Below are 12,186 nucleotides of genomic sequence, written 5' to 3'. Positions count from 1 at the left end.
TTCGGAGCATTATTATCAAACTTAACATCGATCGCCAATAACCATGCCATCTTTATCAAAGTTACCAAATCCAGCAGCAATCCATTGAGTCCTAAAATACTTGAACTCGTGTGGTTGCCATTGATCGATTACTTCTTTTCCTGGAGGATTATGTTTATCCAAATAACTTTTTAGTTTCTTTTTTTCTGAATTCCGTAAGTTCCACCTATCATCAAATTTATCGTTTATAGATTCTTCAATTATAATCTCATCAGTATTACCATCAGTATTACCCTCATCATCTACTAATACATAAAAAGGATTGTTTGTTTCAATTCTATCTTTAGAATATGTCTTATTATTACCTTCACCATCAATGCCCTTCCCTTTATCTCCTTTCCTCAAAACATTATGATTTTGACTTTTCTGGGACTCCACATTCCAATCTGTTTCCTCCACATAAATATTGTCTTTAATACCATAATTATTCTTAACTGCATTTTGCTTGATACCTTTTGCTTCGGTTGACTGCCTTTGACTTTTATTATTATCAAAATTCAACTTCTGAAAAACCCTTCCTTTCTTACCAACAACTTTAAAGCCGTCCTCAACACACTGGTTATTTAAATCAACTGTTTCACCATCATTGTTGATTTTCAAAGCGTCTTTTAACACTTGTGCCGATACTTCATCTTCTGTTTTAGGCCTAATTTTACAAGTATTAAAAGAGTGGCCAAACACTTTGCAATGAGTGCATGAAGGCGGTTTCCATTGATAGGTCACCTCAAGTTTACCCACTTTGGCTGGAAAAGAACCAATCACAGGATAGGAAAATTCGACAAAGCTAGGAAGGTCATCATTTGCATTGACTTCAGTCAAAACTCTAGCAAACCCTAGTCTTCCACTTTTACTCAAACATCTCTCTGAAGTAACTTTGTCCATCAACATAGGCCTACCAATACCACTAACAAGTTTACCTATACTTCTGCCACTCCATAGTTCAATTGGAATATTGTGAATACAAATCCAAATTGGGACTTTTTCAGGTTCAATTTTTTCAAGCCAAACCCCAGGTTCCCACTGATTCAAGAAAAAAGGAACATTATTAACTAACCATGGACCACTCTCAAGCACCTCCTTCATACCCTTTTCACTTTTAAATTTGCATAAATAAAATCCTGCAGCTGTTTTGACGATTTCTTTAAGGTCATACCTCCACCACATTCTCCTTAGATGGGCATTAACAACCCTATAATCCATAGAAGTTCCAATAAAATACCCATATAATTGAAGAGAAAATGCACTACCGCCCTTCTTAACCTCCTCAGCGGAGAAAACAACTCTCTTTTGACCATTAGACATTAAAACAGGTGGAATGAATTCCATTTTTAATTCCTCTTCATCTTTGTTTTGTTATACATTTAACAAAAACTCAGTGTCCTTTCCTAACTAAAAAGCCATAACATTATACTCTATATTCATTTCATTTTAATTATATGTTGTCAAATACTGTTCAGATTTGACGAATGTTAATTATGTTGTTAATGTATAAGGTAAATTTGACTGAATAATTTTAATTATAAAGTATAAAATAAATGATTGAGAATAAATCAACGGCATATATAAAGTCTGACTGGTGTAGGAATCGGGGATTCATGATGGTTAACAAATTTGAAAAATATATATATTTATATTTTTGATCTTTTTTATGCTAAACTAGAGGAAGATGGTCGATAAATATGAACTTTTCCTTGCTAATTAGGGTGTGTTTGGCACACAAGTTTTTAGGAGCCTATAGAAGCTTAAGCTTATTTTTTTTTATAAGCTCCAGCTTCTAGCCTTATTTGATAGACAAATTTTTCAAAGCTTATGGAAAAAATAAGCTCTAGAAAAATAAGCTAGTTGCAGTAGTCTTTTAGGCTTTTGACCAAAAGCTAGGAAGCTTATGGAAGTAAAATTACATTATTGGCTTTTAAATTATTATTTATCATTTATTTATTTTTTGTTCCTTTATGTAATTTTACATACATGAGCTTCAGCTACTTTACCAAACACTTATAAAACATAAGCTCCAGCTTCTAGTTTACAAAATAAGCTCCAGCTTCCAGCTCCAGTTACAAGCTAGTTTCGTCCAAACACACCCTAAAATTAGAGAAACACTACTACGACCACAATTGTCGACCTACAATATCTTCAAGACTTGTATATAAATTAAATAGACACATATCAGACTAACGTTTGGTTTTTTGATGTGAGCGACCGTTTAAAGGCGGCAAATAGAGCATACTAATCCAAAATTTCAATAGAGATGTTATTTTAAGAAAGTGTGTTGTTATTTTCAATGTATTAAAGGCGGCAATCACTCTTTAGGGCTATCAATGTTTTTCTTTTCTACAATGATGCACAAAACCGAATTGCATATGTACCCAATTTTATCTGCACTAAAAGTTTCGCTTAAACTTAGGTCTTCATTGCATCACGATCTCGTTTATTTGTTATGTAAGCCAAAACTATATTTAGCAAAAGAAATATAACTTCAAATATTGCATCTTAACGAACGCCCTTTATTTTGAATCATCAAGTCAGCTTCTCAAAGGGTGTAATCTCTGATTTATCTTTCTTAATCCAGAGAAGAATAACCCATTGATATCACCGATTATATACCAATTTGTCTAATTGGTCGTGTTTATAAAACGCTATCTAAACCTTTTGCATCACGTCTTGCAAAGGTGTTTCATAAGATTGTCAGTCCCAATCAAACTACCTTAAATGTAAAGTATAAATATTCCTTGTTAATATACTGATGTTCTTTTGGTATCAACATTTATTCATGGTTACTTTGAGTTATAAATAATAAAATAAGCTATATATGATATGCTTAAACAGAACCCTAAGATGCTACCTACATCGCATTGGAAAATTCATCAGATATATAGTTCTCCAAGGCCACTTGACCAATGCAGCTGGCAAAATATTCTTGGGCCCATAAAGAGTTCAACAAATTCCTACTTTAAGAAGAAAGCAAATTGCTTAAGAAACTAACTATAATCTTCACTTGGTTTAGTCGTCCTATTCACGTTTGTTAATGTTACCTTAAGTAGATTGTATGCATATTTCCAGTGTATGCCATTGAGCATGCTGTCAAACTAGTCCTATAAACAGATTTTGTTTACCGTCTATCAATAATGTTGGATATATTTCAATTATGGTAATACATATATTGATATTGATATAAATAACTATATGAGAACAAAATTTGTATTTGTCAGCAGTTGAGTAATTTATCAATTACATTCCGTGTTTCAATACTTTTATGGTTTTGTGCATTTCTTGAAGTTGTTCCATAACAGAAAATAAACAGGGATCACAAACAGAATTCTTTCATACATACGCCTTTTGATGCTCGACGCCTGCATATATATACTTGTTACGAGTGACCCAAATGAGATATTCACAAACCAAGAAAATGCTTCGATCTATAATTTATACGTTTGTTCTCACATGTACCGCCATTTTCGCCAATGCTGATGAGCGTAAAACCTACATTGTTCACTTAACTTCACCTGCAGACCAAAAGTTTTCTCAACCATATGATCGCGAACAGTGGTACAAGTCAATTTTGTCTAAAACCACTTCTGTATCAAACGAGAAACCGAGCATGATTTTTATGTACCACCATGTGATAACAGGGTTCGCTGCCAAAATGTCAATGACGCACGCAAACACCTTGCAGAACATGAAAGAAGTCTTGTCTGTAATGCCCGAAAGTGTGCATCAGATGCATACAACACATTCTCCGAGTTTTTTAGGGTTACGCAAAAACGCAGGGTTTTGGAGGTCTTCGAAATATGGAAAGGGAGTTATAATCGGGCTTATAGACACCGGTATCACTCCTGGACATCCTTCGTTTACTGACAAAGGGGTTCCACCTCCACCGAAAAAATGGAAAGGTGTGTGTGTATCCAAAGGATGCAATAACAAGCTAATAGGACTCAGGAACTTTCATCCCCGAAGTTCTACTCCGGTTGATGAAATCGGACACGGGACCCACACTTCAAGTACGGCTGCAGGTAGTCGTGTAGATAACACGAATGTATTCGAAAACGCTAATGGGACCGCAATGGGGATTGCACCTTTAGCACACGTGGCAATGTATAAAGTATGTCACGCCTTGTGTCCTGCGAGTGCCATCGCAGCAGGCATGGATGCTGCCATTGGAGACGGTGTCGATATTCTTTCGATTTCACTCGGTAAAAGTTACGGTACCTTTTACGAAGATGTTGCCATGATAGGTGCCTTTGCAGCCATACAAAAAGGGATTTTTGTAAGCTGTTCTGCGGGCAATCGTGGGCCCGGTTTATCAACTTTAAATAACGAAGCCCCGTGGATCCTTACGGTCGGGGCTAGTACTATCGATCGAAGCATTAGAACAACCGTTCGTTTAGGAAACGACAAGCTTTTTAATGGAGAATCGCTGTACCAGCCTAAGGGTTTCGATCATAGACTTCGGCCTCTTGTGTACCCAGTAGAACATGGTGATAGAAAGGCATCATTTTGCTTAAATGGGTCACTTGACCATTTAGATGTCAAAGGCAAAATAGTAATTTGCGATGACGGTAGTGTTATTAGCAGGCCTGCAATGAGTCAAGTAGTCAAGGATGCAGGAGGAGCCGCTATTATTATCGTTAACTATAATTCTTATGGCGAAACTATACGAGCAGACGCTAACTTTATTCCTGCATCGAATGTCGGTTTTAAGGAAGGAATCGAAATAAAAAAGTACGTAAGTTCAACTCGTTCTCCGGTAGCAACTATCCTTTTTCGTGGGACCGTACTGGGCGCTAAGTCCGCTCCAGTTGTGGCCGCTTTCTCTTCACGAGGACCTAACGTTGCGAGCCCGGGAATCTTAAAACCAGACGTTGTGGGACCCGGGGTGGATATTTTCGCTGCGTGGTTTGAATCGGTTGATAAAAATAGTAAAGTACCGTTTAACGTTATATCAGGAACGTCGATGTCTTGTCCTCATCTCACGGGTACAGCTGCACTACTTAAAAGCGCGCATCCCGAATGGTCCCCTGCTGCGATTAAGTCTGCAATCATGACTACAGCGGGCCAATTGGGCCGAAATGGGCGGGCCATTGTGGATGGAAAAGAAGGTCGGCGTCGTGCTGATGTGTTTGCAATGGGGTCGGGACATGTTAACCCGTCGAAAGCGAACGACCCAGGGCTTGTTTTTGATATCCAACCGAATGAATACATTCCTTACCTTTGTGGGTTAGGATATACACCTAAACAGATTCAAATTATAGTTAAAAAGACGGTTCAGTGCTCGGTTAAAATACCAGAGGCTCAACTGAACTATCCTTCTTTTGCTGTATCTTTAAAAAGAGGTGAGACGAAAATGTACTCGAGGACGGTGACTAATGTCGGTAAGGCGAACTCGACTTACACCGTAAGGGATGTTTCGAAGCCGAAGGGTGTAAGTGTTTCGGTTGGTAGTTGTTATAAACAGCTCAAATTTACATTGGTGAACCAACAAATAACGTACGATATAACGTTTAGTCGTGATGTTAATGATGATGATGATAAACTTGTGTTAGAAATTTAGTGTAATTGAGGGATTTAATCTATACTTGTAAATGGGTTAGGAGGTACGGAGTGTACACCCATTAAGTGATAGATTGCCCGGACCCGAAAATGGTTTTCCATTATCACAAATTTGAGTGATTACGGAAGTATTATTCTTGCACTAGGTGGAAATAAAACAAACAACTTTATGAAAAGGATTTAATCTAGATTTCCTTGATTTGGATGTTTGAAATAAAACAAACAACTTTATGTAAAGGATTTGTTTTAGATTTGAAAACGATTTCCTTGATTAGGATGTTTGAAATAAAACAAACAACTTTATGTAAAGGATTTGTTTTAGATTTGAAAACGAAATTAGTTAGTGAAACATCTCCATCGTGGAATAATACTTGTTTTTGGGTGCCTATAAATAGAGACTATCATTTATGAGAATAAGATATACGAAAAACACCTTAATACTCTTATGCAAAAGAGTTCTTGTTTACTGCCAATAACAAGAACTAATCTCTGTCTTATCCCAAAGTGATATTCGTGTAACCCAGGCAATAAGGGTCGAATAATTACTTTCGGAAAGTGATACCACGATTCAGTGATTTATCCGGCTATCGATTATTTTACCCTACACGAAATCTCAATAAAACCTCCAACAATCGAAAGTAATTATTCGTTATAATCGATGGCGGCTACGATGAAACACATGACGGCGAATTTCTCCAAACTTGATAAGTTTGAGGGAATTGATTTTAGGAGATGGCAAAAGAAGATGCACTTCTTTCTGAGCAGCATGAGTGTGGTGTACGTACTCAGCACACCAATTCCTGAAGATCATGGTGATGATGCCACTATTGAACAAATTCGGAAAAGGTGCAAGTGGGAGAACGATGACTACATCGCTAGAGGTTTAATCCTCAATGGTATGGCTGATTCCCTTTTTGATATTTACCTAAATGTTGAATCTTCTAAAGAACTATGGGACTGTTTAGAAACCAAGTATATGTCTGAGGATGCTTCTAGTAAAAAGTTCCTTGTGAGTAATTTTAATAATTACAAGATGGTCGATTCTAGACCGGTCTTGGAACAATACAATGAGCTCATTCGTATACTTGGTCAATTCACACAACATAAGATGAACATGGATGAGTCTATTCAAGTCTCAAGCATAATTGATAAACTACCTCCATCTTGGAAAGAATTTAAACATTCTTTGAAACATAAGAAGGAGGAGTTAACTCTTGTTGAGTTGGGTAGTCATCTGCGTATTGAGGAATCCCTCAGGTTGCAGGATAATGACAAGCCAAAGAGCAACGAAGTTGCTGGTACGTCTGTTGTCAATATGGTGGAACATAAAAAGTTCACTAGTAATAATGACAAAAAGGGCAAACGTAAACATCAAGGTTATAACAAGGCTAATCCGAACAAGAAGTCTAAATTGACTTGTTGGAAGTGTGGTAAAACTGGACACATGAAAAAGGATTGCAAGGTTATTTTTGGTAATAATAATGCCAAAGGATCTAGCACAAGCGGTTCGGGAAATGGTTTAAACAACCACAACTCGAAAGGTCAGAATATATTTAATAATTCAAATAAGAATTATTATGTTTCATATATATCTGAGGCTTATTTTGTGCAGGATGATGATGTCGCGTGGTGGGTTGACTCGGGAGCCACCACCCATGTATGCAAGGATAGATTTTGGTTCAAGACTTACGAGTCCGTGACTGATGGATCAATTCTTCATATGGGAAATGAGTCAACAGCCTCTGTTCATGGACGTGGAAGTGTGGATTTGTGTTTTAGTTCTGGAAAAACTATTTGTTTGTTTGATGTTTTGCATGTACCACAAATAAGAAAAAATTTAGTTTCCAGTAGTGTGTTAAATTGTTGTGGTTATAAACAAGTGATTGAATCTGATAAGTTTGTTTTGTCAAAACATGGTATGTTTGTTGGTTTTGGTTATTTATGCAATAGAATGTTTAGACTTAACATTAATCACTTGAATGTTAATTTTGCTTTTATATCTACTTCTAGCATAAATAATTCTACACTTTGGCATGCTAGACTAGGACATATACACTTTAAAAGAATGCAAGATATGTCTAAAGATGGATTAATACCGGTTTTTGACATGAACAATGAAAAGTGTAAAACGTGTATGTTAACAAAGATCACTAAGAAACCATTTCAAAATGTACATCGTGATACTGAAATTTTGGAATTAATACATAGTGATTTATGTGATTTGCATGCTACTCCTACTTTAGGAAACAAGAAATATTTTGTGACTTTTATTGATGATGCTTCTAGATTTTGCTATGTTTATTTGTTACATACTAAGGATGAAGCATTAGATAAATTTAAAATATTTAAAACTGAAGTAGAATTACAACAAAAGGCTTTGATTAAAAGACTTAGAACAGATAGGGGAGGTGAATACATTGACCAATCGTATTTCCAATCCGTTGGTATTATCCATGAGACCACAGCTCCTTATACTCCACAACAAAATGGTATATCTGAAAGGAAGAATAGGGTCCTTAAGGAAATGGTTAATTCCATGTTATCCTATTCGGGTTTAAGTGAAGGATTTTGGGGGGAAGCTATGTTAACAGCTTGTTATTTGCTTAATAGAGTTCCTAACAAAAGAAACAAGATTACACCTTATGAACTTTGGAATAAAAGGAAACCTAACTTGAATTATCTTCGTGTATGGGGTTGTAGGGCGGTTGTAAGACTGCCTGATCCCAAAAAGAAAAGTTTAGGTGAAAGAGGTATAGATTGCATTTTTATTGGATATGTTGAACATTCCAAGGCATATAGGTTCTATGTAATAGAGCCTAATGAATTTGTCTCAATCAATTCTGTGATTGATTCAAGGGATGCAATCTTTGATGAAAATCGATTTTCATCTATACCTAGACCAAAGGATATGATTCCAAGTAACAATGGAATCAATAAGGATTGTAATGATGAAGTCTCTGAAAAGGCTGTTGATCAGTCACTTGAGCTTCGGAAAAGCAAAAGAGAAAGGAAACCTAAATCATTCGGACCAGATTTTCAACTATACTTAGTTGAAGGTTCTAGGGATGATGTTTCTACCCAATATTCATATTGTTTCAATGTTGATGATGATCCTAAAACATATGATGAAGCAATGAGGTCTCAGGATGTTGCATTCTGGAAAGAGGCAATTAATGATGAGATGGATTCCATCATGGGCAATAACACTTGGGTGTTAGCTGATCTACCTCCCGGTTGCAAACCTTTGGGTTGCAAATGGATCTTCAAAAAGAAGATGAAGGTGGATGGAACTATTGAAAAGTTCAAGGCAAGGTTAGTCATTCAAGGTTTTAGACAAAAGTCTGGAATTGACTATTTTGATACTTATGCTCCTGTGGCACGTATCACTACCATTAGACTGCTGATTGCTTTGGCTACAATTCACAATCTGGTTATTCACCAGATGGATGTGAAGACAGCATTCTTGAATGGTGATTTGGACGAGGAGGTTTATATGAACCAACCTCAGGGCTTTGTCATGCCAGGAAATGAAAGCAAGGTGTGCAAACTTGTGAAGTCCTTATATGGTTTGAAACAAGCACCTAAGCAATGGCATCAGAAGTTTGATGAAGTAGTTTTATCTAGTGGTTTTAGATTGAACCAAGCAGATAAATGTGTGTATAGCAAATTTGATGATTCTGGTAAAGGAGTTATAATTTGTCTATATGTTGATGACATGTTAATCTTTGGGACTGACCAAAGTCAAGTTGATTTAACAAAAGAATTTTTGTCATCAAAGTTCTCCATGAAAGATATGGGGGAGGCTGACGTTATCCTTGGTATTAGGATCAAACGTGAAAGCAAAGGAATTTCAATTTCTCAATCTCATTATATTGAGAAGGTGTTGAGAAAGTTTAATTGCTTTGAATGTACTCCTGTGAGTACACCTGTTGATCCAAGTGAGAAGCTTATGCCTAACCAAGGTAAAGCTGTATCACAACTTGAGTATTCTCAGGTGATTGGCTGTTTGATGTACGCCATGACATGTACAAGGCCAGATATTGCTTTTGCTGTGGGAAAACTGAGTAGATATACTAGTAATCCTAGTACTCATCACTGGCAAGCAATTAGGCGGGTACTGAAGTATTTAAAGAAAACTATGGCATATAGTTTATCTTACAGTGGATTTCCTTCTGTAATAGAAGGATATTCTGATGCGAGTTGGATAACCAATATTGAAGATCATTCTTCAACGAGTGGTTGGGTGTTCTTGCTTGGGGGAGGTGCTATTTCATGGGCTTCTAAAAAGCAGACATGTATTACCAACTCAACGATGGAATCTGAGTTTGTTGCTTTAGCTGCTGCTGGTAAAGAAGCAGAATGGCTTAGAAACTTGATCCATGAGATACCATTATGGCCTAAACCTATAGCACCCATGTCTATCCATTGTGATAGTGCTGCGACATTGGCAAAAGCTTATAGCCAGATGTACAATGGAAAGTCTAGACACTTAGGTGTCAGACATAGTATGATTCGTGAACTCATCATGAATGGGGTGATTTCTATAGTGTTCGTAAGGTCACAACAGAATTTAGCTGATCACTTGACGAAGGGATTGGCAAGAGACTTGGTTGACAAGTCTGCTGTGGGGATGGGTTTAAAGTCCACATAAATTTCTAATTATAAGATACCCAATTCCCTTCTGATGAAAATTAGAAGTTGAATTCAATGCGGAAGGCTTATACTTAGAAATTTGGAGTACATAAATTTTATATCATCCCAAGGTAAGGTATGTACTCGGACCTGCTGAAGGTCAGGTTGAAGTCTAGCTTCTTAATAGTTCATTTGAAAAAGTGCAAGAGCAGGTGCATGACTGAAGTGAACTACCTATGTGAATGTGAAGTTTTGCCGCTTCAACAAAGCTTGGACTTTTAGCTTTGGATACATTCATGAAAGGATATGGACACATGGCTTGTAAAGTGTCAGGATAGCTTTAGAGTATTTGATAACTTATGTGTATGTTATTTTCAGTTATTCAAAATGGGTTGAAGGGTTCAATTCTTAGAACACCCTGATTCTCGAATATTTGGAATGTGTAATGTACTAAGGTGAAAATTCAATCTTCAAGATATTTTCATTTATGCATGAGTTTTTGTTTTAATTTGTTTAATTCTCATGAAACGAATTGCACTAAATTGGGGAGGATTGTTAGAAATTTAGTGTAATTGATGGATTTAATCTATACTTGTAAATGGGTTAGGAGGTACGGAGTGTACACCCATTAAGTGATAGATTGCCCGGACCCGAAAATGGTTTTCCATTATCACAAATTTGAGTGATTACGGAAGTATTATTCTTGCACTAGGTGGAAATAAAACAAACAACTTTATGAAAAGGATTTAATCTAGATTTCCTTGATTTGGATGTTTGAAATAAAACAAACAACTTTATGTAAAGGATTTGTTTTAGATTTGAAAACGATTTCCTTGATTAGGATGTTTGAAATAAAACAAACAACTTTATGTAAAGGATTTGTTTTAGATTTGAAAACGAAATTAGTTAGTGAAACATCTCCATCGTGGAATAATACTTGTTTTTGGGTGCCTATAAATAGAGACTATCATTTATGAGAATAAGATATACGAAAAACACCTTAATACTCTTATGCAAAAGAGTTCTTGTTTACTGCCAATAACAAGAACTAATCTCTGTCTTATCCCAAAGTGATATTCGTGTAACCCAGGCAATAAGGGTCGAATAATTACTTTCGGAAAGTGATACCACGATTCAGTGATTTATCCGGCTATCGATTATTTTACCCTACACGAAATCTCAATAAAACCTCCAACAACTTGGATATGATCAAGGACATATGACTTGGGTTTCAGGAGATTATACAGTTAGGACTCCTTTTTCATTTAAGTTCGATTGAACAACAACAATGGCTAATTTCCTCACTATCGTAATTATAAATGTTAAATGTTGATTTAGAATGATTAATGTATTGTATCGAAGCCATATATATTCACATGTCTGATATTATCTACATGGATAACTTGCTGATATATTACTACTGTGTTAGATTAGATATAGTCATATAGCAGAGTATATGAGTTGTCTAATGGGTGGGGTCAAAAGAGGTGGTGGTCAAAATGGATTTTTGGTTCTTGTTATGATGGAATAAATAGGGTGACAGTTAATAGGTAAATCCAACCAACAACAACAACAACAGGCAAGGACAACAACCACCACAGGCAGGCAGGGAAGCTGCTGCAACGAGCTCGAGAACGTGCAACGTGAGTGCCACTGCGATGCCATGCAGGCGGTTTACGAGCAGGCCATGAGACAACAACAACAACAAGGAAAGAGAGCATTTAAGCAAACACTTGTTGTGCAAACTTGTGTTCAGAGTTACCATATTCAATTTAACAATCAGAGCATCTATCATGAAACCGTTTAATCGACTTAATCATAAAACCATATTCATCAAATAAACCTTGTCAAAAACCGTTTAATCAATTGAATTATGAATCTGTATTCATCAAATAAACCTTGTGTAAGACGTTCAAGCAACTGAAATAGCAGTTATTAATGGTAATAGTAACGAAAATATCATCACAA

The 12,186-nt window shown here is 36.3% G+C and overlaps 1 protein-coding gene and 1 pseudogene across 1 annotated transcript; one reads left to right on the top strand and one right to left on the bottom strand.

Annotated features, from left to right (window-relative positions):
* Nucleotides 1-469: 469 nt before the first annotated feature.
* Nucleotides 470-1,365, bottom strand: LOC139848754 (uncharacterized). The gene is made up of 2 exons (XM_071838454.1): nt 567-1,365; nt 470-507 (listed from the first exon to the last, which is right to left on the bottom strand). The coding sequence occupies exons 1-2, from the start codon at nt 1,363-1,365 to the stop codon at nt 470-472; spliced, it is 837 nt and encodes a 278-aa protein (XP_071694555.1).
* A 2,080-nt stretch (nt 1,366-3,445) lies between these two features.
* On the top strand, nt 3,446-11,497 carry LOC139848753 (subtilisin-like protease; annotated as a pseudogene).
* Nucleotides 11,498-12,186: the final 689 nt, after the last annotated feature.

This window comes from Rutidosis leptorrhynchoides, chromosome 5 (genome assembly GCF_046630445.1).
Source record: "Rutidosis leptorrhynchoides isolate AG116_Rl617_1_P2 chromosome 5, CSIRO_AGI_Rlap_v1, whole genome shotgun sequence".
In the NCBI taxonomy this organism is placed as follows: Eukaryota; Viridiplantae; Streptophyta; class Magnoliopsida; order Asterales; family Asteraceae; genus Rutidosis; species Rutidosis leptorrhynchoides.
The sequence above is the reverse complement of the archived record's forward strand: the minus strand, read 5'-3'. Positions and strand labels throughout refer to the sequence as shown.

Coding starts and splice junctions, on each gene's coding strand:
- LOC139848754 (XM_071838454.1), bottom strand. CDS start 1,365: ATGGAATTCATTCCACCTGTTTTAATGTCTAATGGTCAAAAGAGAGTT. Junction 508..566: donor GGACGGCTTTAAAGTTGTTG/GTAAGAAAGGAA, acceptor AGTCAAAGGCAG/TCAACCGAAGCAAAAGGTAT.